The 27,470-nt window shown below is 44.2% G+C and overlaps 1 protein-coding gene across 3 annotated transcripts; it reads left to right on the forward strand.

The window, feature by feature from the left end:
• Window positions 1–1,693: 1,693 nt before the first annotated feature.
• USP49 (ubiquitin specific peptidase 49) lies at window positions 1,694–27,266 on the forward strand. Of its 3 annotated transcripts, none has more exons than XM_058855940.1 (7): window positions 1,694–1,755; window positions 17,313–17,438; window positions 18,492–19,881; window positions 21,601–21,805; window positions 22,176–22,284; window positions 25,072–25,277; window positions 26,948–27,266. In XM_058855940.1, exons 3-7 carry the CDS (start codon window positions 18,520–18,522, stop codon window positions 27,112–27,114), a joined length of 2,049 nt encoding a protein of 682 aa, XP_058711923.1. In that variant the 5' UTR covers window positions 1,694–1,755; window positions 17,313–17,438; window positions 18,492–18,519; the 3' UTR covers window positions 27,115–27,266. The 3 variants fall into 3 exon arrangements, with proteins under 3 accessions (XP_058711923.1, XP_058711924.1, XP_058711925.1); XM_058855941.1 differs by having other exon boundaries at window positions 25,156–25,277; XM_058855942.1 differs by having other exon boundaries at window positions 25,072–25,126; window positions 26,948–27,120.
• Window positions 27,267–27,470: the final 204 nt, after the last annotated feature.

Raw genomic sequence — 27,470 nt, forward strand, 5'->3', positions numbered from 1 at the left:
TTTCATTCCCTGAACTGAAGCCTGACCAAGATGGAACAGGGGTTTGGGGAATGAAGGCCTCAGCCTTCATTCCCAAAAAATATTTATTCCTAAAAAATATATTCCTAAAAAGTATTTATTTATTTATACAGGTGATATATAAATAATGCATTACTTTATACAGATATAAATATATACTAGTCATATCTAACTTGTATAATATATAACAGTAATAATATTTATCATAATAATATAAAAATTAGTTCTATATTATATATAATTAAGGTTTATACAGGTATAAATATATATATAAATATATATTTATACAGGTGATAATATAAATAATAATTTATTTATTTATACTGGTGATGTTATCAGGGTCACGAGCGGTTCAGTGGCAGAGCCAGTCTTGCTGCCACCCCAGGGGATTTTTGGGGCTTTTGTTCTGTTGTGCTGTGGCATTTTTTTAATCTCACAAGTGAATGTGGCTCATTACTCTCCAATTTTAATTTAGATGTTGCAGGCTCATTGCAGCTGTGGATTTCTGTGCAGGCACAGGGTCAGAGTGGGCCAGGCACTGGTGCCACCATCGCCTTGGGGTCTCTTGTCACCTCAGGGGCCATGTGGGGTATGACCCCCTTAATCTCAGAGCCCCCATCTCAGCTTCTCCATCACCTCATGGTCCCCACAGCCCCCTTTGGACCCTTCCCATCACCTCAGAGACCCTTTGGGGTGTCCCCTCAGGGTCTCCATCGCCTCACAGACCCTTTGGAGTGTCCCCTCAGGGTCTCCATCGCCTCACAGACCCTTTGGGGTGTCCCCTCAGGGTCTCAATCGCCTCAGAGACCCTTTGGGGTGTCCCCACATCACCCCATGGTCCCCACAGCCCCCCTTGGACCCTTCCCATCACCTCAGAGACCCTTTGGGGTGTCTCCTCAGGGTCTCCATCCCCTCAGAGACCCTTTAGGGTGTCCCCACATCACCTCAGGGTCTTCCACCGCCCCCCCCCCCCTTGGCCCTTCCATCACCTCAGGGACCCTTTAAGGTGACCCTAAATCCCCTCAGGGTCTTCACCACCTCAGAACTCCTTTGCCCCCCCCCCACCTCAGGGCTCCCCTGGGGTGCCCCCTCATCCCCTCAGGATCTCCATCTCAAGGTATCCATCACCTCAGCGCCCTCACAGTCTCCCCTTGTGCCCCCATCACCTCAGGGACCGCCGTGGGGTGCGCCCCCCCAGTCACCTCAGCACCCCCATCACCTCAGGGCCCCCGTGGGGTACCTCCCACCCCACGCCACCCCCTCGGGGGCCCCCGCGCCGCCCTTTTAAGAGCCTCTTTGTCTCCGAGACACCCTTATTTACCCTCCCGTGCCTCAACCGAACTTCGGCCCCGCGATTCACAAAGCCCGGTACGTCACGGCCGGGGGCGGGACTCGAACCCGCGCCGGCCCGCCCCCCCCGGCGCCCATTGAACAGCGCCCCCTGCCGGCTGCGCAGACTCCGTACGCCCCGACACCGCTCTGCCCGCGGCGGCGTACGCTACGCCAGCGGGGTGCGTACTCTACGTTCACAGCGTAAATACCCGCGGTCTTAGCCTGTGTGCCGCGCTACGCAATTGGAGTAAGCGGCGGAGAGGGAGGCGGGTATTGGCGTTGAGTGACGCGAACTGCAGCCAATGGACTGGCGGGGCGGGGCGCGGTGGCCAATGGGCGGGGAGGGGGCGTGGTCGGCCGGGGCGTCTCGCGCTGGGTGACAGCTCGCGCGTGCTGGTGATGGCGGTAAATAAAGGGGACGGGGGGGCGAAGGGGGGGGGACACACGGGACGCGACCCCTCCTGAGGACAGAGAGGGAGAGAGGGGTGGGGGAAAATGGGGGCTGAGGAGGAGGAGAGGAGGGGTCTTTGCTGCTCCCCCCTCAAAGGGACCCCCCCGCTCTCCGTGGTGCGGTTGTGGGGCTGAGGCGGACCCCGCTACCCCCCCCCATCCATCACGGGGGTCGCCGCCTTTGTGTGCGGGCGGGACCCCCGCGCCGGGCTCGGCGGCTCCGCAACTTTCCCTTTGTTGAGGGAACATCCTCCCCTCTCCACATTATCCCCCTCATCCTCGGGATCGACTCCCACCTCCCCAGACCCCCCTTTATCCTCCCCAAGACCCCCTTCCTAAAATCCTCCAAACCCCCTTCCACCTCCTCATACCCCCTTCCCGGGACCGTGAGGGGGTGCTTGGGGTCGTGGCTTTGCTGGGAGGGAGGAAAAAAAGCCCTTAAAAAACTCCCTTTAAACCTCCGTGCTAAGCGTGGTGGAGCGGGGAGAGGGCACGAAAACGGAGAAAAATCGGTGCGGGTTTGTATTTATTTAGAAAAAAACCCCAAAAATCCGTGAGTTTGTGTCCCCAAGAGGGGGAAAGAGCTGAACTTGATCCGCGGGAGGCTTGGTGTCAGCTCCAGGCAGCAAAACTGCTCCAAAATCCCCATTTTTAAACCTCCAAGGGGATTCCCCTTGCTACGAGGACTCCCAGAGCCACGGGAATCACGGATCAGGGATAACCGAGCCCCTACAAACGGGAATCCAGCCCTGGAAAAGCTGCTAATTTTAGGAAAAAGCGCCCGTTAATCGCTTTACGTAGGGAACAAGGCTGATCCCTGTGTCAAAACAGCTCCAGGTCGAAGAGCGTGGGGAAAGCATCCCGTTATCCCGAAATACTGAAGCTGGGAGAGTGGGAAGTTGTCTTTACTTTGCGGAGTTCTTTGCTGTACTTTTTAGTCAGGGAGAGATGCCTGGAGTCGCTGGGCTCGTCTGGTGTGAAACGATGCAAAATTTGGTCCTTCCACGCTCCGCTGCCTCGGGGAAGATGCTTGTGGAGCCCAGGGAAAGGTGGTGATTCCAGGGAAAACTGATGGATTTCAGCGGGAATTTTTCCTGGAGTAGTCAGTCGTTCTTTTGAGGGAGAAAGGCAGAAACCAGCGGATTAAAAGGGATGATTTGGGGGGCTGGAAGCAAAAAGAAGGTGTTGGGGAGGGGGCTGAGAGCTGAGCTGCTGCTGGAGCTGAGGAAACGTGGCTGGGATGTGGGAATGAGGATGGAAAAAAGAGCTGGAGGATGAGAGGGGATAAACCAGTGGAAATGTGAATTAAAAACTCCGTGTGCATGCGAGCAGCGTGGATTAAACTTGGATTAAATGACTGTTGCTGTAAAGTGTTGGGAGCTGCCCCGTGTGGAATTTTCACTGAAATTTGGCTGCTCTGCCTTGGGCAGCTGCACTCAGGGGCTCCTGTGGCTTATCCAGGGTCAGAGAGGTTGAGTGATACTTAAAAACCCAAAAAGGAGAAGGCAACAAAAGCGTTTGGGGTTTTATTTGGTGTTTTTAATTGCCTTGAGAACGGGCTGGGTGCAAATATTTGGGAGTGATGTGCCAAGTGTGAGCAGCATTTGATGTCTCTGAGCTTTCAGCAAACCATAAATGTGCATTTATTCCTCCCCTGATCATTCTCCCAATGAATACGAGCTGAGTCCAAGTGGAAGAGGGTGTTTTGAAGTTGGCAGATTTTCTCCAGCGAGGAATAATTCTGGGGTTTGTGCAAGCTGGGTTTGTTAAAAGAGAATTCTGCTTGTTCAGGAGCAGGGCTTGCACAATAGTCACACATGCAACGGGTTAAGGGCTAGAAAAGAGCCAAAAAGCCCAAACTGGGGATTTGTTTGGCTGTTGTGTGTCCAAGGATTGTTAGGAAGGAATCTCTTGCTGCAATTCCTGCCGAGATGCCGGCTCCATGTGGTCCAAGGCTTGTGAGGATGGGGAAATTTGGGATCAGCCTCGTGTGCTAGGGCTGGGAGGAGCCTTTGGGTTGGGAAGGGAATGATGACAATTGCTCAGTGGGGACAGAAAAAGGCACAATCAGTTTCTGGATGTCTCTTTTTTTTTCAGAGGATTTCTTGTGGCTGCTGCAGCTCTGCCCACATCACACGCTGCAGGTTGTTTTCCTCAGTGCTAAAACACACTCACTTGTTAATTATTATTTTTAAGCAGCCCTGTGTTGTCTCAGCACCTCTAAACACGTGACAAGAAGCACTTTCTCAGCACCAAAAGTCGTTTATTCAGTATAAAGGACTGAAAATGTCTTTTAGATCCTGTTTTTCTTGGCCTTTTTTTCCCTTTGTTAACTGTTTTTATACTGAAATGTCACAGGTCTTCTGCTGGGACTCATAAAGTGAAATTTAGTGCTTTCTCAGCCCTCAGAATATGTTAATGGATTGATTTAGAGCAGTTAACAAATGGAAATACTTCAAAATACTACAAAACTCTAAAAAATACTACAAAATTCAGCTGTTGGTGTGTAAGTGTGGATTTCTTCCTGAGTGTTTTTAGCTTTGGGGAAGTGGGAAAGGTTTTCTGAAGTTGACCCCAGCTCTGAGGCAAAACAAAACTGAGTGGTTTGGTTTAAAATGGTTATAAATAAACAGAGAAATAATAAGTTGTCTGACAACTTTGCCTGTAACTTGGAGCAGTGATTGAGGTCAGGACCCCCTCCAATCCTTTATTTTCTGCAGGAATCCTTTCTAGTGAGAATGAGAAGTTTTCTCACTTTGTTTAACAACCTTTGTGGTTTTCAGCTTGAATATTTCATCAAGGGTTGGGTTTGTTCCTGGGTTTTTGTTTTTTTTTTTTCCCCTTTGGGGAATGAAACCTTGGGAGATGTTTTTATCTCAGCAGCCTGATATTTATAAGTCCTTCACTTTTCCCAAACCCCTTCACCTTTCCCCAAACCCTTCATCCCAGGCTCTTGTCTAGGAAAAAGCCCCCCTTGAATTCCAGTGAAGGAAAGAGGATCCTCGTTAGTGTGAAACCTTTAATGAGTCTTTGCTCCTAAGGGTGCTGAGCAAATCCAAATTGTTGAACAGAAATTATTTTAAAATCCTATTCAGAGCTGAAAATATCTTGGTTGTTGGTTGATGTTTCCCTGTGTGCCCACAAATGCTCTTCACTTTGGGGTTTTAGGAGATTTTAGCTCAAAGATGGATCAGGTGAGGCTTTTGTGGCTCAGGAGCCAGGGAATTCCAGCACAGAGCAGCCAGAACACCCCATGAAAACAAAACAGATTAAAAGGCAGAGGAGGTAAAACTGGAGGTGAGATTCTGCCCTTTGCCAGTGTCTTTGGGATGGAATTTTAGGTGGGCTAAAGCTGATTATTTGTTTGTTTGCTGTAATTGATATCCTGGTGCACTGAGGAAAATTCAGATTAAAGCCCACTGTTCTGCTGGGTGTGAAAGGAAAAAAAAAAAAAATCCCTTTTTGCAACAGCATTAAGGAGTGTCTGTAGTAGGCAGAAAATGACACAAAGCTGCCAAGTTTATATTTTTTTCCTAATTGTTGTTAATGAGCTTTTAGCTTGCAAGATGATAATGAGGAGCACGTGAGCTGTTACACCTCCAGTTGGTGACAAATCAGCTGAAATCCCTCAGAAAACGGCAAATTGTTGGGACATACCTTGAGATTTTTGAAAGAACACTCACTAGGTGAGTTCCTTTAATTAGCTAATTATGCTGTAATTCACTGAGAGGTCTGGCTTTGCTGAGGAAGTAAAAAATATCTGAAAACCAGGAGCTTTTCTTGTTCCTCCCCACGGTGCTCACACTTTGCTCGGCTCTGTAATTCAGCTTTCAGCTGCTTTTCCAAATGGAGACAGAGAGCTGGAATCCAGGGATGTGACAGCTCCAAGTTCCTCTGCAATGTGTCTTGTGTGACGTGTCAGTCGTGACAAATGGACTATTTAAAGCAAGATTCTGACTAAGGAGGTGTTTTTTCAGCATTTTGTGGAGTTTGCTGACTGAAATGCCAAAGGAAAAAGCACATCCTCAGGCACGGGAATCCCCCCAGAAGGCTGGAATCGCTAAATAACTTGAATTTTAAAGGAAATAATTGTTTGGGGGGTGATGTAGACCATAAAAACTTTCACACTGAAAAAAAAAAAACAAACAACCCAACCTGTTTTTCCCCCTCTCTGGGTGCAGCCAGGGATGGGTTTGTTTATTTTTTTCCAAAAGACCAATTTACTGCAGCAAAGCTTTAGTGCATTTCTGCCCTTTTCAGGCAAACCATGGAAGATCAAGCCAAGAGTTATGGGCTGCAGCTGTGGCCCTGCATTGAGATGTTCTATAGGGGATCAGCTGAGCTGATTAAGGCACGGTGAGCACAGCTCCCATCCCTTTTTCCCTGTGAAAGGCAAATCCATCCCCTCCATGGAGCAGCGCTGCCTTGGGACCGCATTTTCCCACTCGCTTTCAGTGGGCGGCTTTAGATTTGATGAAGAAATACTGTCCTCTAATTGCATTCTGCCCCTCTCTCCCAGGCTTTGAAAAGCCTCCGAAGACAATTGGAGGGTTTGGAGTTGAAATAAAAGCGGTGTGGAAGGAGCTGGGCTGGGTGAGGAAGTGATAAGTGGCTTTTAGCTGGAAATCCTAAAAGTGTCCTGAGGGGAGCACTCGCTGCTGCCTTGGGGGCTTGGTTCCCATTTTTTATTTCCTGCCAGGGATGGGTGTCTGTGAGCCTGACTCCATTCCAGTAATTTCTGACAAAACTGGGAACCTTTCTTGTATTTTGTGATTTGTTGTTTTGTTAAAGCTCAGAATCCCAGAATGGTTTGGGTTGAGAGGGGCCTTAAAGCTCATCCAGTGCCATGGGCAGGGACAATTCCCACCATCCCAGTTTGCTCCAAACCCCATCCAAGCTGGCCTTGGGCACTTCCAGGGATGGGGCAGCCACAACTCCTTGTACCAAGGTCTCCCCACCTTCAGAGGGAAGAATTTTTCCAATCTAAACCTGTTCCCTGACAGTTTAAATCCATCTCCTCTTGTCCTGTCACTCCATGCTCTTGTAAATCCTTTATTTGGATGTGCTGGAACCATTCCAGCTCTTGCCTGGTGCTGGAATTGACTTTATCCAGGAATTTCAGCTGGCTTAGAGCAGCACCTTGTGCTGCAGGTTAAATAACAAGTGCTGTGTCTATGAGGAAAATGCTGTTTTGTCTGACTCCTACATCAAGCATTATCTTATTATTATATTTTTATTGATAAATTCTGTATTGGGGTCCCCCAGAACCAAATCATTTCTTCATGCACTGAACTTCAGCAAATAAAACTGGTCATGGAAACTTCCCCCCACCTCAGATGTAACTCATGGATTGAGGAGTTCATGGGTTTTATTGATTAATTTTGTTTGCATTTGTAGTCACTGTGGGGATTTATCAGGGTTCTGGGTGGAGGGAGGGGTGTAAGGATTGAGTTACACAAATCCAGGGATATATTTTAATATATATGGATATATATTTGTGTGTGGTGGTAGAACCGAACAGCACAGTCTGATTTTGGATGTTTAAGGGCTTTTCAAGTCATTAACAGTAAGAAATTAAATAATTCAGACATTGTAGCTGGCTCAAAGGGCTGCTTTAAGATGAATTAACTGAAATTTGGGCTGTGCTATTTAAAAACCCCTTGATTTGGGATGAGGGGGTCTCAATCCTGGATTTCAGCATCCAGTGACCTCCCAAGGCAGTTACAGGTGGGGTTATTTTTGTTCTTGAAACTCCTCTTAGTGGCTGCTTCTCCTGGTGGCATATTTAGAATATTTAATGTTTCATTTAAGAGCAAACCATGTTTAAATGTCTGCTGGTTGCTGTATAGAAGTCAGGATTTGGACTTCCATGATTTTTGTGAGGATATTCTGTGATTCTGGGAATTTTTTGTGTCTTCTGCAGCTGGAGAAAAATAATGGCAATATCATGTGGGAAGAGGAGGTTGATCCTGTGAGGAGAACAAAGTGGGGGTTGTGTCCTTTAAAACCACACAAGCACAAAAAACATGTTGTAATTTTAAGGACAAACATTATAGATTTAGAATGGCACTAATTATGCTGAAAAAAAATCCATGTAAAACTCTGCTATTCTTAAAAAACCCCCTGAAATCAGCTGTTTATTCCCTGGAGTTGTGAGAAAGAGCCCTGAGCTTGGATTTAATGATGTTTAATCATTCTTTCAAAAACACAAAGGAAGCACTAAAAGCTGTTCAGCTGAGCTAGAAAGAACTAATAGCTATAACTCAGATTCAAAAGTGATTTAGTTCCAGAGGTAAATCCATAATCCGACCAGTCAGGAGTTAATCTGTCATCAGACTAAGACTAGAAATAAATCTGTTTAACCAAGAATAGTTAATTCACCTGAATCAGAGCAAGGATGAAGATCCTGCTCACCAGAGTTTATTTGGAGGAAATAAAATATACTCATGATGGAGAGTGGAAACAGCAAGTGGTTTTCAAAGGAGCGGGGGGAAAAAACCTCCTTTGGAATTTGTTCTGCTCTTTTCCTGCACTTCCCAGGATGGTTGGAGCTTCTGGTTTGGGTAATGTGGAAATGAGTCAGAGTAAGGAAGGAAATACCCTATTCATCCCAAAATTGGAAGGGTTTAGGAACAGCTTTTTGTAGCATCAAACCCAAATTCACCTCTCCTTCTTTACTCTCCTTGTCCTGTTGTTGTTTCATCTCAGGACAAATTGAAGGGATGAACTTTAACCTCTTAGGAGGATAATTTATTAAAATAACAGATGCTGCAGAATGGGGCCTGGCTTGATCTGCAGTTCTTAAGGAAGATTAACAACCTGGGAGTTCACAAATCGGGGTCCTGCTTCCGACCTCGGCTTGTGAGCAGGACAAAGGCAGCACTCACATCCTGTAGTTCAGGAAAAAAAAAAGGATTTCAGCCAGAGCAGGATTCCTAACATGCAAATCAGGAATCATTCCATCAGGAAACGGCAGGGAAAGGTAATTTGAACAAGTGAAATTCTTCCTTTTGTACCAGAAAATAGAGGCACAAACCTTGGGTGAGGCTGGGGCTGAAAACACAAATTTCAGTTTTATTGATGCCACTTCAGATCCCTGTTTGGACACTGAGGAAGAGCAGGGATTGCTGGATGGATTGGCTTTTCCCAGCACAAACCAGGCCCAGCAGCTGAGCAGGGGAAGAGGATGTGTAAATCCCTTAATTCTTTGTTGGCAAGAAAACACAGAAGCCCTTGCTGGAGGCCCAGGGTCCAAATGGAGGGCTCAGAGATTTTCTGTTTCCAGAGCTGGGTGTACAGCAGCACTCTCCATATGGGAATTTGGGAATCCTTACGGATCCTCTACAGAAATCCCATCGAGCACCTTGGGGTTTGCTGGGCAGACAAATCAAACACCAAAATTCTCGCTGCATTTGGATAAATGGCTGTGATTTACTCATTTTTACCAATTCACAGCATTCATAAAACCCACAGAAATTTTTCTGCTGTTACAAAACCCACAGAAAATTTTCTGCTGTTCTACCTCACTCATTTGGGGTTAAAAACCCCAAATAATTGATTGGCGAGTGAAGGCAAAGCAAATGATGGAGAGGGCAGTCAAAACCAGGCGTTATTTTTGTTTCTGGATCCTGAACGCATCAGAGGCTCTTTCCCTGCTCCGAGCCCAGGCTGTGGAATTGTGCTCTCCTCTTGAATGCTCTGTTCCTTCTGGCTGGGGAGAGAATCAGGCACAGCCTGCTGGGCTTGGCTGGTGTTTTATTCACTCTGAGATGGCTCTGCCACCTTGCTGTGACCCATGGCTCCCAGATCCGCTCCCAGGATGGGCTCCTTCCTAATCCGGCAGAGATTTCACCAGCATGGATCTGAGTTTTGTTCCAGAAAGAACAGCAGAGGACACCCCAGAACTCAGCAAGTGTTGGCTCTGTGCCGTAATCCCTCTTTGTGTCTGTCACAAAGAGATCCTGCGAGAGGCTGGGATTCCGCTGCCGAATCCCCAATCCCGCGGCTGCTCGTGGATCCCTGCGGCCGACCGAGGTGCCAGAGCTGCCAAACTTCCCCTCGTCCCTGTGCCATGGAGGGGTTTGGGGTTGGTTTCATTGAAATTCCCTGAGGTTTGAGACAGAATTAATCAGGTTTGGGAATGCTGAAGGTGCTCAGGGTCAGAATGTAACCGGCTTTGCTTTTCAGTCATGGAATTGTTGAAACTGGAAAAGACCTTTAAGGTGATCGAGTCCAAAACGAGGTTGGATTTTGTTGTTATTGGGAAGCTGGATGGGATTGGAGTAGGATTTTCCCTGTGAAAAGGCTGATTTTTGGTATTTTTAATCCATCATCTGTGAACTGTTGCTGTGAACCTCAACTCTGGATGTGTTGTTTTCCTGCAGATTGGTGATAAATGGGATGTGCTGAGTGGGATCATAATGGTTCAAGAGCATGGGGAAAAGCAAAAATGCTTCCAGCAGGCTGGAAAATGTAGGGATTTGTGTGGCTGGCTGTGATTTAAAGGAATGATAAGGCAGGGAAAGTGGGAGTCTGAGGGAAGGCTGCTGATCTCTGCTCCTGCTTTGTCACCTTGGGATGATTTGGTTTAACCTGTCCCTGGTTTATTATTCCATGGCACAGATCCCTGGAGCAGGATCCCCAGGCAACAGGAAGTGTAAAAGGAAGCAAAGATGCTGGGTGTGATATGAATCCAAACAGTTTGGGGATGGGGGGCACAAAAAAAAGTGGATTTCCAGTGGATTTGGAGTTTGTGCTGCTGATTTTGTGCCCCTAAAGCTCCTCTCCTGCCTGCTGTAGCTGAGCTGTTCCAGGAGGGAAGTTTGTGTGGAAAACTTCAGGATATGGGATATCACCCTCTGCTGTTGTCACCTCTGTGGACACAGAATTCTTTGGGAATTCCTGGGTTGTGCCAAGCTGACTGTAAATTGAAATTAGAACTTTTTTTCTCAGTCAAAATAATCTCTCAGCCTATTCTAATTCCATTCTTTTTCCTGCTCCAGGCTGATAATTCCAATTGTGTGGTTTTGCTGTAATTCCTTCAGGCTTCTGCAGATGGAAGAGGCAGGGAAATGCTGTGAATTCCAGCAGGGAATTGCTGTGAACTCCTTCCTTCCCTTTGGACTGGTCCAGGAGGACTGCTCAGGAAAGTAGTGAATTGTTTTAATGCCAGATCAGTGTTCAGCTCGTGTTTCCCAGTTTATTGACCCTTCCAAAAGCCATCCCAAAAATAAAACCTGGATGGAAAGAAAGGGGAGAAGGGATTTTTATGTGCTGGAGTAAACAGAGAAATTAACTTCTAGAAAGCTGTGAACTATGACTTAAATAGCATTTTAACAATGCTTTTTAACATCCAGGGTCATGACATAGAAATTCCCACATTTTCACAGATTTGTAGGGTATGGATCTTGTTTGTTTGTTTTCAGTGATTCTAAGGAATGTATAGACAATATTTCACCTGGAAATGGAATTTTAAAGCTGAAGTCAAGAGGTGAAAATTAAAAATACATCTACTTGAGGTTTTAGTTACTTTTGTTCATCTCTCTGATGAAAAACTGAGCTTGGCTCAATAAGAACATTCGAATTTTTAAATTTGAATTAAATTAAATCTTTAAAATACATTAAATTTAAAAAACATGAAACTCCCATGGCAGTGCAAACACACAACAACTCATCCCTTTGTGGACTGAAGGATTTCACCTCCTCTTTGCCTTTTCCATGATTATTTCCAAACCCTGCTCCATTCCCAGGGATCTTCATCAGGAAGGAATGTGAATAGAAGACACATGTGCAGCCCTTTGTGTGGAGTTGGAATTCCAGCTCTTGGAAGAGGCCAAGGCTTTTGGTGGAGTCATAAATTTCTCTCCCAACCAACCCAAAAGGAGTTTGGTGCCTTCTCTGACTCCTTGGAATTCACCAGGAAAAGCAGAGAGAGGAGGTTTTGGGGTAGTGCAGCTCCACCAGTTCCCCAGGAACAAAAAAAGGCAGAATTTGATTGTTTTATCCATTCCAGCCTTTAGGAATGGGAATGTTTAATTCCCTTTTCACTGTAGGTGAGGTAACAGCACATTCCAGTTCACAGAAATCCCCAAGTTGTATTTAAAGCGCTCTTGAAGGCCTTAAAGGCTTTTCTAAAGTGCTCAGAATTCCAGAGTTTTTAGGAAAGGAGCTTTTTCATCCCTGGGACTCCATTCCCTGAGCGTTTAAATTATCTGGAGCAGTTTGGTTTGTGTGGAGGTTGGACCTGGAAATGCTTCATTTTTATATTTGTTGTGCTCCAAAGTCAAAGATGGATCAAAATCTGCCAACTTCAGCTTCCTGACAGGATCCAGACAACCAAATCCTGCAGGAATCCTTGTTCCCACCAGGAATGCTGCCAATGCAGGGAATGGGATTTTCCTAATCTGAGTACTTTGGGTTTTTTGACTCTTTTTTTTGGGTTTGGTTGGAATTTTTCAATATTCCTTTGAAAACTGATTCCTGACAATTCCAGCTTTGAGCCTAGAGTGGATTTTGGGAGCTCCCAGGAAGAGTTGGAATTAACTGGGAGGACTTTGTAAACCTGAACTGGCTGGCGAAGCTGGCAGGAAAATCCCATTTTCCTCAAGCTCCCCTGTGGCCAGAGCTGGAGTTCAGCACAGCTGGATGGGGTGTGGAATCCTCCAATTCCTGTATCCAACAGCTGAATCCAGCAGGAATTCCTCCATGGCTCCTGTGGCATCCTGACTCCCTCCTGGCATGGGAAAGTTGGGAATTCTCAGGATTTGGTGAGATCCAGGTGTGGAGGATTTGTCTTCCTCTGTTTTCCTTGTTAATTTTCCTGTACCCAGCTGGCTGTTGTGCCAGCCTGGAGAGAGGGAAAGCAGCAATTCTAGGCTAGAAAACCTGAGAGTTTTCAGGAAAAGAGCTCCAGAATCATTGGAAAAATCTCTCTGGAAAATCTCTTGCTCCTCAGGGATGGAATTTGCAAGTCAGAACCCAGCGGGGTTTGAAGGAGAGGCGTAAAGGGAAGAAACCCTGCTGGATTTTTGGAGAAAAGAGCAGGAAAATGAGATTCCTGCGTCTTTTCCTGGGAATTTTCCATGCTCTGAGTGAGTAATTCTGGAGCACGAGGTCTCTAAGGACAGAGTATAAGAGGGTGTGGTGGTGCTACTCCTTCCTTGGAGCATCAATTCCTATTTTCTAACAGAATATCAATTATATGAGAGTTTTTTTCCTTGGAAAAGTGTCATTTCTGGTGTCTTTGGGAAGCAAGGAAGAATTCAGGAGGAATTTCTCCACGGAAGGGGCTGCCCAGGGAGGTTTGGAGTTCCCATCCCTGGAGGTGTCCAAGGAATGTGACAAGCAAAGCTTGATGATCCTGGAAGTTTTTCCAGCCTCAGTGATTCTGGAATTCCATAAATAAAGGATTTTGCCTTGGCTGCCTCTTGGGACAGCTCCTGCCAGAGCTGGAATGGGGATGTTGGAGCAGGATTTTATTCCCCATTTTCTGGGCAGCTCAGATTACAAGTTTGCATTTGCACATCTGTTTCAATAATTGGTGCCTCACAAACAGGGAGGTGAAAACAATCAGGGGAAGAAAGTTTTGGTTGTTTTTTTTCTTTTGTATGGAATTCTAGGAGATTGCTCTGATACCCCCAGATTTCCATTTTGGAGTGTTTGCAGGAGAAATTGGAGAGTTCCACATAAAAAGTGGTTTATTGGGGTGGGAACTTGGGTTTTGCATCCAGGATTTTTAAACCTATTCCATAGAATCCCAGAATGGTTTAGAAAAGGGATCTTAAAGCTCATCCAAGGCAGGGACACCTTCACCTATCCCAGGCTGCTCCAACCTGGCCTTGGACACTTCCAGGGATCCAGGGGCAGCCACAGCTTCTCTGGGAATTCCATTTGACCCTCCCAGGGAAGAGTTTCTTCCCAATATCCAACCTAAACCTTCCCTCTTTCAGTTTGAAGCCATATCCTTTGTCCTGTCACTATGATTTGACCAAACTCTGTCTATTCCTTATGTAATTTTGGTGGAAAACAAGACTATCCAAGGATTTTTTTTCCTACAGTGCTGCAAAAAATTGGTAAAAAAAAGGCAAGTGTGCTTTATTTAATGTGGCACCAACTCTCAAAAGTCTCTGTGCTTCACTTCTGCCATTCCCAGGAGAGGGATGAAGGAATGAGTGAAAAAATCCTTCAATCTGGGCTTCCCACCTGTCCTGGCAGACGATTCCCAGGAGGTTGTGCTCTCTTATTTATTCTGGAATCACCTTTTGGACAAATAAAAGCAGCATCATTCCAGGGCTGAACATCCAGCACCTCTCCTGGCCCCTGGACTGGTTTTTTTTGGCTTCTTGCAGATTGATTTAGAAAAAGAAAGTAGCTGTTGTCACCAGATGCCTGCAGATGGCTTTAATCAGGTTCCAAATGTGCAACAATGGCACAAAGGAGCAGAATGAGCTCGGGTGGTTTCTTGTAAGGCTCTTATAGGGGCAGCAGCCAAATTGTTGCTGCTGCATTTGGTTCTGGGAGCTGTTAGAGGATCTCACCACGAGTTTTTTCCAGGATTCTGAGCCATGCAAGGCAAGAAAGTGGGGTTTGCCCCAGTGTTTTAAGTGATTTACAAGGTGAGAAGTTTTCAAACAGGCTCTAAAATGTTATTAGCTGAACTAATACCCCTGTTTCGCTTTTATTCCCTGGTTTTTTTTATTTGTGTTTTAGTCATCTTTAGTGGATTGCGGTGCTCCAAGTGATTCCTTCTCCCTCTTTTCCTTCCCCCCCTCCACGAAGAGCAACCACGTGATTCCTCCTCCCTCTTCTTCTCCCTCTTCTTCTCCCTCTTCTTCTTCTCCCTCTTCTTCTTCTCCCTCTTCTTTTTCTCCCTCTTCTTCTCCCTCTTCTTCTCCCTCTTCTTCTCCCTCCCCAGCCCTTCTCTGGAAAAGATCCAAGTAGGTGAGAAAAGGAAGATTTTATAGAGATTCCTTAAAATCAGCTTAGGTGGAAAAAAAAAAAACAAACAAAAACCAAACCCAGGAGTTAAACCTGTAATTACAGAGAGCAGAGCTCTGAGTGTTTCTTTCCAGAGCTTTTAAAATCCAAGGTGTTCATTCCCTATCCTTAAATCCTGGCGTTGCTCATGGCTTATCCCATCCACGGCAGCAATTTGGGATCTCTGGGGCAGCTCCAGCCCTGTGATCTCTTCAAGGTTTGTTTTTCCCTCACCTCGTGCCTGTGTTTACAGCTCCTGACTCACAAATCCTCCTCTCCTTTAATCCCAGCCTTGGAATTCCCCCTGGGAGCTGCAGCTCTGTGTTCCCGGGAGGAGATTGTGGCAAAGTGTTTGTGTACATGTGGAAAAGAGAGGAAAACTCCTCTCCTTATTCCTGTGCCAGCGTTTCCAGGGATTTGTTCCACTCTGCGGTGTGTGGGGGGTGCAGGGCTGGACCTGCAGCTGCTCCAGCTGCCTTTGGAACATGTGAGAGTTGATTCCAATCCTTCTTTTTTTTCATGGAAAGAGTCAAAAATATGAGTCAGCAAGAGAAATCTTGAAAGTGAATGAGAGCTCTGAAGCGTGCTGGGTGGAGAAGCTTCACTTTCGAGGAAAAACCTCTCATTCAAGCGGTTTGGGGTTAAATAAACACAATTCCTTCCTAACTTTCAGATGCACATGGAATTACAGCTTGGATCTGTAAGGGAATTATCTGCAGATACCTAAAGAGAACCAGGTTGGGGATATCAAATGTAGCATCAAAGGTGCTTTTGTGCTGAGAATTTCTGAATTTAGAAGTAACAAAGCTGCTTTGTCAGCTGACTGAGGTGTTTGGAACCTCTTCCCTTTTCCAAGCAGGAAATCTTCTGGCTCAGCACAGGAAAAGTCAAAGCACTTGACAAAAGGCTGCTGATTTATCTCCTGCATGTCAAACAGGATTCCTTAATCTGTATTTTTTGTAATTCCCTGGATCTGCTTGGGCAGTGATTCCCTGGGAGCCTGAATCCAGCAGCTCTTCCTCCTTGGGAATTGAGGAGAAATTCAGTGTTTTTTGAAAATTTTGTGTGCTGAGACTTTGCAGAGCCTGTGAGCGACCGGCTGTTTGATGAACCCCTAAAAAATGGTGTCTTTCAGGCCTATTTTTTGTTCCAAACTATAAATCTGGTGTGCTGAGGAGGCTGAAGGGTTAAATTCCCCACACTGTCGCATATGGCAGTGAGCAGAATCACAGATGTTGATGATACAACATAATTAGTATTCTTTTATGTAAATGAAGGCTGTCAATGTTACCACAGTGTCTGCACTCCTGCAAGCTGGAATTTCTGCCACTTGCTCTCACCGAGGCTAGACAGGATTCTAAACAAAATTCCATGATTTTTATACCCACCCCTGAGGAGGAAAATGAAGAGCAAAGAGGAGAAAAAAAGCTCAAGGAGGGGAAAAGGTGGGGAAGGGGTTTTTCCAACTTGGAAAAAAGAGATCAAATCAATCCTTTGTTTAAGTGAGGATTTCCAAAATCCTGTCCACGTCCTGGGATTTGGGAGGGAATGAACCCAGCTCAAGGGAAATGTGGGAATTTCTGAGCTGGTTCAAATAAAAACCTCGGTGGTTCTTTGGGTGCTGAAGTGGCCACTTGAGCTTTCAGTGGAGTCCAGGAGAAAAAACTGAAGAGCTTTGATTTTTCTCTAAGAGATTCCATCCTCAGCAGCAATAGCACTGATAAAGGTGGTAATTAAAGCAAATTTGTGTCATTTAGGGCCACTAAAAATGCATTTCCTTCATCTGGCCAGGTCCCTGCCACCCACGCAGGTGAGGACTCAGTCCCTGCCTCAAAACTCTGGCAAGTGTTAAACTTTACACCTCATAAAATGATGTTTTAACCACATATTCTGTGTGCCAGGTCCCTGTGTAACCAACTGAATTCAGATCTGTTACTCCAGTCTTTTCTACCTCTGGTTTTTTCCCATTTTTCTCTCATCTGTGGTTCTTACTTTGTAGCAGTTCAAACCTGCCAACTCCTCATAGCTTCCTTTTTATTGTTTGGAAAAAAAAACACCTAGAAATGAAATTTAACTCAGCACAGCTTTTGTTGTTTTTTTTTTTTTTGTCTTTCCCCCTTCTCCTCCCCCTGTCTCTCACCAGGCAATAGAAGCAGCCAAAAAAATCCAAGTGATCACAGGAGGGGCACATTTTTCCTCCTGGTTTTTTGGTTTTTTTTATTTTGACTCCCATTTTTTCCCTCTGCCATATGTTGGGTCATCCACTACAAAAGCCTCACCATGAAAAGGCTCCATGTGATCAGCAGATTTTTACAGCCTACCAAAAAAAAAAGAAAAGAAAAGAAAGCAGAGAATGAAATGGAATGGGATTCTGTGTGTGACGTGTCTCCACATCTGAGAATTCGGGATCCTGGGGGTAATTCCAGAGAATTATTTCTGGAATAAATGAGTTCTGCACTGAGGGGTTAATGATGCTCCTGCCAGCGTTTCAGGGTTGGTTTCTTTGCATCACCAGGATATTTTCCCTCTCTCTCCAGGGCTTTGAAGCTGCCTGGCAGTGAGGACTTCCCAGTAATTAAATTCTCCGGGATCCGTGGGAAGATGGGGCTGCTCCGCGCCCGGGACGCGGCGTGGCGGAGGAAAGGATGTGTGACCTGCACTCCGTGAGTAGCCTGGCTGCTCTGACCTCCTTCCCTGCCCTCAGAGCCTTGCAAGGACTGGAAAAAGGGATCCACAGCTCACTGGGAATCTTTTATCAATCTGATGCTTTAGGATTTTAGCTTTTCTATTTTAGAAAATGGAATAGTCCTGCAGTTGTTCAGTGGATAACTCTAAACTCCACACACAGGGTCAGCTGCTGCTTTCCCGTTTTGCTCAGACACAACAATTCACTGCCTCAGGCCCCCAGAGATGGAAACAAAAGGGAGTTTTGAGGGTAAATGACTTCATTACCTGAAGCTGGAATTGGAAGATTAAGATGGGGGATTTGGGGTGTCCTGTGCAGGGCCAGGAGTCAGATTTGATGATCCTTTTGGCTGCCTTCCAATCAGGATCTCCCATAACCCTACAATCGCATTTCAAATCCACATTGCAGCTCTAAAATCCTTTTCCTTGTGTTCTTTGCCCCCCAAAAGAGCAGTGACACCTCCTGTGAGACATGGAGAGATGCAAACAGGAGAAATTTGGGGTGTCCTGAGCAGGATCAGGGGTCAGGCTTGATGACCCTATTGACCCCCTTCCAACTGGGGATATCCCATGACCCTACAAAAAGATTTCAAATCCAGGTTGCAGCACTAAAACCTTTTTCCTTGTGTTTTCTTGCTTCCCATGGTCAGAGTAGTGACATTTCCTGTAAGAGACATGGATAGATGCACATGTAGGGAATTTAGGGTGTCCTGTGCAGGGCCACGGGTCAGATTTGATGATGCTTTTGGCTGCCTTCCAATCAGGATATCCCATAACCCTGCAATGACATTTCACATCCACATTGCAGCTCTAAAATCCTTTTCCTTGTGTTCTTTGCCTCTGCAGGTGAAAACAGCAACACTTCCTGTAAGAGACATGGATAGATGCACATGTAGGGAATTTAGGGTGTCCTGTGAAGGGCCAGGAGTCAGATTTAATGATCCTAACCCTTCCAACGACCCTACAAGGAGATTTCAAACGTGTGTCACGGCTCTAAAATCCTTTTCCTTGTGTTTTTGCCCCCCTAAAAGGTCAGAGCAGCGACGCCTCCTGTGAGACATGGATAGATGCAAACATGTGGGGCGGCTACGACTCGCCCAGGACCACTCGATCCTGAACCCCCAGAAGTGGCACTGCGTGGATTGCCACACCACCGAGTCGCTCTGGGCCTGCCTCAAGTGCTCGCACGTGGCCTGCGGCCGCTACATCGAGGAGCACGCCCTGAGGCACTTCCAGGAGACCCGGCACCCCTTGGCCATGGAAGTGCACGAGCTCTACGTCTTCTGCTACCTGTGCCAGGATTACGTCCTGAACGACAACCCCGAGGGCGACCTGAAGCTGCTGAGGAGCTCGCTGTCGGCCATCAAGGGGCAGAGGAGCGGCAGGACGCTGCGCTCCATGGCGCTGGCGGAGGATGCCTGGAGGAGGAGGAGCCCTCAGGGCCAGTCCCAGATGCTGGTGGCGCTGTGGCACCGGCGCCAGGCCCTGCTGGCGAGGGCTCTGCGCACCTGGTTCCACAAGAGCTCCCGGGGGCAGCTGAAGCTGAAGGAGAAGAAGCAGCTGGAGGAGCTGGAGAAGAAGAAGGAAGCGGCTCGGCAGCGGCGGCAGGAGATGAAGAGGCAGCTCCTGGAGGAGCTGGCCAACACTCCCCCGAGGAAGAGCGCCAGGCTGCTGTCCCACGTGCACAGGGAGAGCTTGATCCCAAGGAAATTCAGGGAAGTGGCCACAGCTTCCCCTACCTCAAGGCAGGTGCAGAGCAGCAGATTCAAGCAGTTCTACTCCATCCGGCGCCAGCCCCTGATGACGCCGGGGGTGACGGGGCTGAGGAACCTGGGCAACACTTGTTACATGAACTCCATCCTGCAGGTGCTCAGCCACCTCCAGAAGTTCCGAGAATGTTTCTTGACTCTTGATCTCTGTGAAACAGAAGAACTTTTAGCTAAAACTGTGAACGGGAGGGCCAGGATGCCTGGCAGACTGGCAAACGGGGCTGCTGCCGGCGAGCCGGGGAAGCCTGACAGGGTGGGATCATCCGGCACGCAGAGCTCTCCGGCCAGCCTGAACGGCGGCTCCTCCATCAGCCGCAGTTTAGAGCTGATCCAGCCCAAGGAGCCCAGCTCGAAGCACATCTCCCTGTGCCACGAGCTGCACACCCTGTTCAGGGTGATGTGGTCTGGCAAGTGGGCCCTGGTGTCCCCCTTTGCCATGCTGCACTCCGTGTGGAGCCTGATCCCGGCGTTCCGCGGCTACGACCAGCAGGACGCTCAGGAGTTCCTCTGCGAGCTCCTGGACAAGGTCCAGCAGGAGCTGGAGTCCGAGGGGACCAGGCGCAGGATCCTCATCCCCTTCTCGCAGAGGAAGCTCACCAAGCAGGTCCTCAAGGTGGTCAACACCATTTTCCACGGGCAGTTGCTCAGTCAGGTATGGAATTGCTTTCCCACAGGGATCAGCTGAGGCTTTAACACCGAGGAGCAAAGGCTCTGCATGTTGAGGATCCCATTTAGAAGTGTCTTAGGAATTCCCAACATCCCAATTCCTGAGGAAAAAAAATCCCTTGGGTTGCTGTGCAGGTGCCACCGTTTCCACCCTTGTCACATTTGGCACAAATTCACTTCAGTTGTGCCACTTGTGGATGAAACCTGCACAAGCACAGAAGCCCTGAGCCCCTGGTTTTAGGGTTTCAATGTGTTTTTAAGGTGCCTTTGCTTTTTTTTTGCCCCTTTCTGGTGGTGTTTCTGTGCCTGGGAAGAGCATGGTGAGACACCTCTGTACAATCTCTTTGTGATAATTTGATTTTTGCTGGCACAAGAGATGCTGAACATACTACACCAAGGTTCCTGTAGGAGGTGAAGGTGCCTGTGGTGCTGTTTGATCCCTTTTTCCTGTGCTGTTCCTTGCTGGAAACGTTTCATTCCCCACAAGGCAGAGCCCAAGAGCCCCAAAATCCCCAGGAATTCTGGAAGTTCCAGCTCCCTTTGGTTTCCAGGAGAAATGGATGGGGAGCAGAACTGGTGGTTTGTGAGATCAGACACAAAGTGTGTTCTCTGTTTGTGGTCAGGAAAATTTCTGTCACCCTGCCCCGAGCCACTGAGCTCAGCAATATTTAGGACTTTGTGCTTGTCAGAGATTAAAAGGTGAATTTTTCCACTGAAAACTTTTGACTTTCAGGGAAAGGATGCCTGAAGTTATGGTTCATAGAATTATTGAATATCTTGAACTGGAAGGGACCTACAGCGATTTTTAATTAATTTACCTATTAAATGTTAATTTAATAATTAATTTAATTAACTTACTTTTAATTTATTAATCACTTTAATAAATTTAAATTTATTAATTTAATAATTATTAATTAATTTATTAATTACTTTAAATTATTAAATTAAGTTATTAACAAATTATAAAATTACTAAATAACCAATAAATTAGGGGTTTATTATTTTTTTATTAATTTATCTTATTGTATATTATATATTATATATTAATATATTTTAATATATAATATATTTATATTATATATGAATATATTATATATTTCTACATATTAAATATATATTTATATTATTAATATATAATATAAATATGTAAAATATAATATATATAATATGTATTCTATATAATATGTAAATATATATAATACATAATTTATATAAATATTTATAATACATAATATATTATATATATTATGTATTATATATAATATATATAATATACATATATATGATATTTATTTATATTATATATTATATATTTATAATATATATAGATATATATAATACATAATATATTATGTAGTATGTATTATATATAATATATATAATATATATATTATATTTATTTATATTATATATTATATATTTATAATATATATAGATATATATAATACATAATATATTATGTAGTATGTATTATATATAATATATATTATATATATTATATTTATTTATATTATTTATATTATTATATATTATCACTTTTTTATTTTATTTATTAATTTTCAATACTTTTTATTAATTTCAGTAATTAACAACCAGCTAAATCCATGCACAACACCTCCTAACACCACATAAAAACAATCCCACACGTACAATAACATCCCCGTGCAGCTCCACACCCAGCTGGCTGTCCCTGTGTCCCCTGCAGGTCACCTGCAGGACGTGCAACTACAAATCCAACACCGTGGAGCCCTTCTGGGACCTTTCCCTGGAATTCCCGGAGCGTTACCATTCCCTGGAGAAAGGCATCGTGCCCCTGCCCCAGGCTGAGTGCTTGCTGACCGAAATGTTGGCCAAATTCACCGAGACAGAAGCCCTGGAGGGGAGGATCTACGCCTGTGACCAGTGCAACAGTGAGTGCCACTTCCTCCCCTTTTTAAAGCACAAAGCAGCAGGGAGAATAAAATATCCAATATTTGTGAGCTGGAATTCACCTGCTGGAACTGCTGCAGCCCAGGATATCTTTGGCTCGATGTTTCCTGGTGTTTTTCCAGCAGGAACAGCTCAGAGGTGACAAATGTTTGTGTGATGAGGAGAAGGGAAAGTTTGAATCTCACAGAACTTCTGGAGGAATTTAGAAATATTTATTCCTGTGGCCATCCCCGTGCTGGAAAAAGGAAAAAAAAAAAAGAGTTTACCTTGTGCTGGTTTTTCTCCTGGGGCAATTAACAGAATCCTGATAATCTTTGCCTTGGGGGTTTTCTGGGGGGGTTTTTTTGACAGGCAAACGGCGAAAATCTTCTCCCAAACCTCTTGTTCTGAGTGAAGCTAAAAAGCAGTTGCTGATCTACAGACTACCTCAGGTCCTCCGGCTGCACCTTAAACGCTTCAGGTGAGGCACTGGGCCCTGCATTTTTGGGGGAAAAAGTGACCAAAAGTGGGCCTTTAATTTCCCTCAATTTCTGCTGAAAGCAGCTGTGTAATTTCTGAGCCATCAGGTTGGTGAGAGCCCCTCCCATTACCCATTTGCAGGGCGTTTTTCTGCCACAATTTAATATTTTGTGCATATTAATCCTTAATTTCCTCGGGTTTGACTCGAGTTTGCAGGCAGCTTGGAAGGAGAAACAAGCTGATGAAAGATTTGGTGAAGGTGGGAGATTGAGAGAATTAAATTCCTTAAATTACCTGTTAAATAGAAAGTAGAAAAAGCTGAAAATGTTAGGACAAGTTTCTAAAGTGGTTAGGCTGGGCTTGGGGAGGTTATTGGTAGAGCTGAGGATTTTTAAAGGTGGTCAGAGGAGAAATCTGGCCCCAAAATGCCCCACCTAAAACAAAAAATATCAATGCCAGGGGGAGACTCCACCTAAAATAAAAACCTTCAGTGTCAAGAAACCCCATCTATAAAAATCCTCAGTGGTAGAAGGAGACCTTAAATCTAAATCTAAAATAAAAATTATCAATGAAAGAAGGAGACCCCACCTAAAATAAAAACCTTAAATGGCAGAGGGAGACCTACCTAAAATAAAAACCTTCAGTGGCAGAGAGAGACCCCACCTAAAATAAAAATCATTTATGGTAGGAAGAGATCCCACTAAAATAAAACCCCTCAGTGGCAGGGGGAGATCCCACCTAAAATAAAAACCTTAAATAGCAGGGGGGGTAAAATCCTTCAATGGCAGAGGGAGACCTTACCTAAAATAACAACCCTCAGTGGCAGAGGGAGACTCCACCTGAAATAAAAATCATCCATGGTAGGAAGAGACCCCACCTAAAATAAAAATCATTGTTGGTAGGAAGAGACCCCACCTGAAATAAAAACCTGAAATGGCAGGGGGAGACCCCACCTAAAATAAAAATCATTGATGGTAGGAAGAGACCCCATCTAAAATAAAAACCTGAAATGGTAGGAAGAGACCCCATCTATAATAAAAATCATTGATGGTAGGAAGAGACCCCATCTAAAACAAAAGTCATTGATGGTAGGAAGAGACCCCACCTGAAATAAAAATCATTGATGGTAGGAAGAGATCCCACTAAAATAAAAACCTGAAATGGTAGGAAGAGACCCCACCTGAAATAAAAATCATTGATGGTAGGAAGAGACCCCCACCTGAAATAAAAATCATTGATGGTAGGAAGAGACCCCACCTGAAATAAAAACCTGAAATGGCAGGGGGAGACCCCACCTAAAATAAAAATCATTGATGGTAGGAAGAGACCCCACCTAAAATAAAAATCATTGATGGTAGGAAGAGACCCCATCTAAAATAAAAATCATTTCTGGTAGGAAGAGATCCCACTAAAATAAAAACCTGAAATGGTAGGGGGAGACCCCACCTAAAATAAAAATCATCTATGGTAGGAAGAGACCCTACCTGAAATAAAAACCCTCAGTGGAAGGGGAGACCCCACCTAAAATAAAAACCTTAAATAGCAGGGGCAGTAAAATCCTTCAGTGGCAGAGGAAGACCCTACCTAAAATAAAAACCTGAAATGGCAAGGGGAGACCCCACTAAAATAAAAATCATCGATAGTAGGAAGAGACCCCACCTGAAATAAAAATCATCCATGGTAGGAAGAGACCACATCTATAATAAAACCCCTCAGTGGCAGGGGGAGACCCCACCTAAAATAAAAATCATTTCTGGTAGGAAGAGATCCCACTAAAATAAAAACCTGAAATGGTAGGGGGAGACCCCACCTAAAATAAAAACCTGAAATGGCAGGGGGAGACCCCACCTGAAATAAAAATCATTGATGGTAGGAAGAGACCCCCACCTGAAATAAAAATCATTGATGGTAGGAAGAGACCCTACCTGAAATAAAAACCCTCAGTGGAAGGGGAGACCCCACCTAAAATAAAAACCTTAAATAGCAGGGGCAGTAAAATCCTTCAATGGCAGAGGAAGACCCTACCTAAAATAAAAACCTGAAATGGCAAGGGGAGACCCCACTAAAATAAAAATCATCGATAGTAGGAAGAGACCCCACCTGAAATAAAAATCATCCATGGTAGGAAGAGACCACATCTATAATAAAACCCCTCAGTGGCAGGGGGAGACCCCACCTAAAATAAAAATCATTTCTGGTAGGAAGAGATCCCACTAAAATAAAAACCTGAAATGGCAGGGGGAGACCCCACCTGAAATAAAAATCATTGATGGTAGGAAGAGACCCCATCTAAAACAAAAATCATTGATGGTAGGAAGAGACCCCATCTATAATAAAAATCATTGATGGTAGGAAGAGACCCCCACCTGAAATAAAAATCATTCATGGTAGGAAGAGACCCCACCTAAAATAAAAATCATTGATGGTAGGAAGAGACCCCACCTGAAATAAAAATCATTGATGGTAGGAAGAGACCCCATCTATAATAAAAAACATTGATGGTAGGAAGAGACCCCATCTGAAATAAAAATCATTGATGGTAGGAGGAGACCCCATCTAAAATAGAAGTCATCCATGGTAGGAAGAGACCCCACCTGAAATGAAAGCCCTCGGTGTTAGGGGGAGCCCCCAGCTGAAGGCCTCGATGTCAGGAGACCCCAGCACAGGCAAGGCCAGGAGCAGCAGCAGGAGCTGCAGGGTTGGGGGAGGTGTCTGCTGGGGATTTTGGGGTGAAGAGCCGGGATGCAGTGATGCTGAGCAGCCCTGAGTGTGGGATTTGTGTTGGCAGGTGGTCTGAGCGCAATCACCGCGAGAAGATCGGGGTCCATGTCCTCTTTGAGCAGGTATTAAACATGGAACCTTACTGCTGCAGGGACTGTCTGCCCTCCCTTGCCTCTGAGACCTTTGTGTATGACCTCTCGGCTGTGGTGATGCATCACGGCAAGGGGTTTGGCTCAGGACACTACACAGCCTATTGCTACAACACGGAGGGAGGTGCGTGTGCTGGGGGCGTGGGGCAAATCCCATCCCCATCCTCTTCCTCCCCTCGGCATTCCCTGCATTTCCCTCTCTGGGAATCCTTCCCTGGGATTCCATTTCCTTAGGATCCGCTCCTTGCCCTTCAGTAGTTTGTTTCTCCCCATCCCTTCCCCATATTCCTATATTTTTACTATACTTTTTTTAATTTTTTTTTATTTTTATTTATTGATTTTTGTTTATTTTTATTTCTTTTTGTTAATTTTTATTTTTATTTATTTTTATTATTTATCTTTATTTATTTATATTTATATTCATTTTTATTCTTATTTATTTTTATTTATATTTATTTTTGGTCATTTTTATTTATCTTTATTTATCTTTATTTTTAATTTATCTTTAATTATTTATTTATTTTTATTTCCTTTTATTTCTTTTTGTTAATTTTAATTTTTATTTATTTATTTTTAGTATTTTTTTTGTTCATTTTTATTTATTTTTATTTATCTTTATTTATATTTATATTCATTATTATTTATTCTTATTTATTTTTATTTATTTATTTTTAGTATTTATTTTTGTTCATTTTTATTTATTTATATTTATTTTTGGTTAATTTTTATTTATTTTTATTTATTTTTAGTGTTTCTTTTTGTTCCATTTTATTTATTTATATTTATTTTTGTTCATATTTATTTACTTTTATTTATCTTTATTCATATTTATATTCATTTTTATTTATTCTTACTTATTTTTATTTATTTATATTTATTTTTGTTCATTTTTATTTATTTTTAATTTTTTTATTTATTTTTAATTTATTTTTAATTGTTTTATTTATTTTTATTTCCTTTTTTCTTTTTATTAATTTTTATTTTTATTTATTTTTAGTATTTATTTTTATTTTTTATTTTGTTCATTTTTATTAATTTTTATTTATCTTTATTTTATTTATATTAATTTTTATTTATTCTTATTTATTTGTATTTATTTATATGTATTTATATTTATTTATTTATTTATATTTATTTATTTATATTTATTTCTTTTTATTTATTTATATTTATGTTTAATTTTATTTGTTTGTTCATTTTTATTTATTTGTATTTATTTATATGTATTTATATTTATTTTATTTATTTATATTTATTTATATTTATTTCTTTTTATTTATTTATGTTTATGTTTATTTATTTTTATTTATGTTTATTCATTTTTATTTATTTATTTTGTTGTTTCAATCAGGGATTTTTTTCCCTGGGAATGGTGTGAATTCTTCATCCTGCCAGGCGGAGCTGCTGCAGCTGGGTTTGCTCAGGATCCTGGGGATTGAGGAGATGAACAGAAAGTGTTTTGAGGCTGGGAAAAAACAGGAACTATTCATGAATAACATCCGCAGGGGGCTGGGAGATCCCAGCAGCTGGATCAGGATGGGCTCTGCCTTCCTGCCGGGCCCCAGGGAATCGCTGGCTGCCTAATTGAGTTCTTGGGCTGATTAAATGAAGAGCTGATATTTCTAAAGCACAAAAAAAAATACATATATATTAAAAAAATGACATTAAAACCATTTTCCAGGTTAGAGGGAAAGACAGAGGTTCCTTTTCTCCTGTGGATGTTTCCTGTGAGCAGTTCCAGAATCCAAAGGGATCCTGCCTCAGCTAAGAGCTTTTTTTTCCCTTTTTTCCCAGGTTTTTGGGTGCACTGCAATGACTCCAAACTGAATGTATGTAGCGTGGAGGAGGTGTGCAAGACCCAGGCCTACATCCTCTTCTACACTCAGAGAACGCTGCAGGACAAAGCTGGAATCCCAGAAAAACAACTCCAAGCTCAGGTGTTTGCCACCCAAAACCAGTGACAAGGACACAAGACTGACATTCCCACGAGGGGAAAACACTGCCAGCTTCTTTTGGGAACTTCTGGTGTTCATCTTCCCCTTCTTTGTGGGGAAAACTGCAGGAATGGGATCAGAACAGGGATGGGATCAGAGTGGAAATGGGATCAGGGCAGGGATGGGATCAAGGAGGAATGGGATCAGGGCAGGGATGGGATCAGGGCGGGGATGGGGTGGGAGCAGGAATGGGATCGGAACTGGGATGGGATCAGGGCAGTGATGGGATCAGGGCAGGGATGGGATCAGGGCAGGGATGGGATCAGGGCAGGGATGGGATCAGGGCAGGGATGGGATCAAGCTGGAACAGGATCAGAGCAGGG

This window comes from Poecile atricapillus, chromosome 23 (assembly GCF_030490865.1).
Source record: "Poecile atricapillus isolate bPoeAtr1 chromosome 23, bPoeAtr1.hap1, whole genome shotgun sequence".
NCBI lineage: Eukaryota > Metazoa > Chordata > Aves > Passeriformes > Paridae > Poecile > Poecile atricapillus.

Bases quoted from the DNA above. Each gene is read 5' to 3' on its own strand.
- USP49 (XM_058855940.1), top strand. From the start codon at position 18,520: ATGGATAGATGCAAACATGTGGGGCGGCTACGACTCGCCCAGGACCAC. The intron at 22,285-25,071 runs GTGAGGCACTGG...TTGTGTTGGCAG, and splicing joins CTGCACCTTAAACGCTTCAG to GTGGTCTGAGCGCAATCACC. The intron at 25,278-26,947 runs GTGCGTGTGCTG...CTTTTTTCCCAG, and splicing joins TTGCTACAACACGGAGGGAG to GTTTTTGGGTGCACTGCAAT.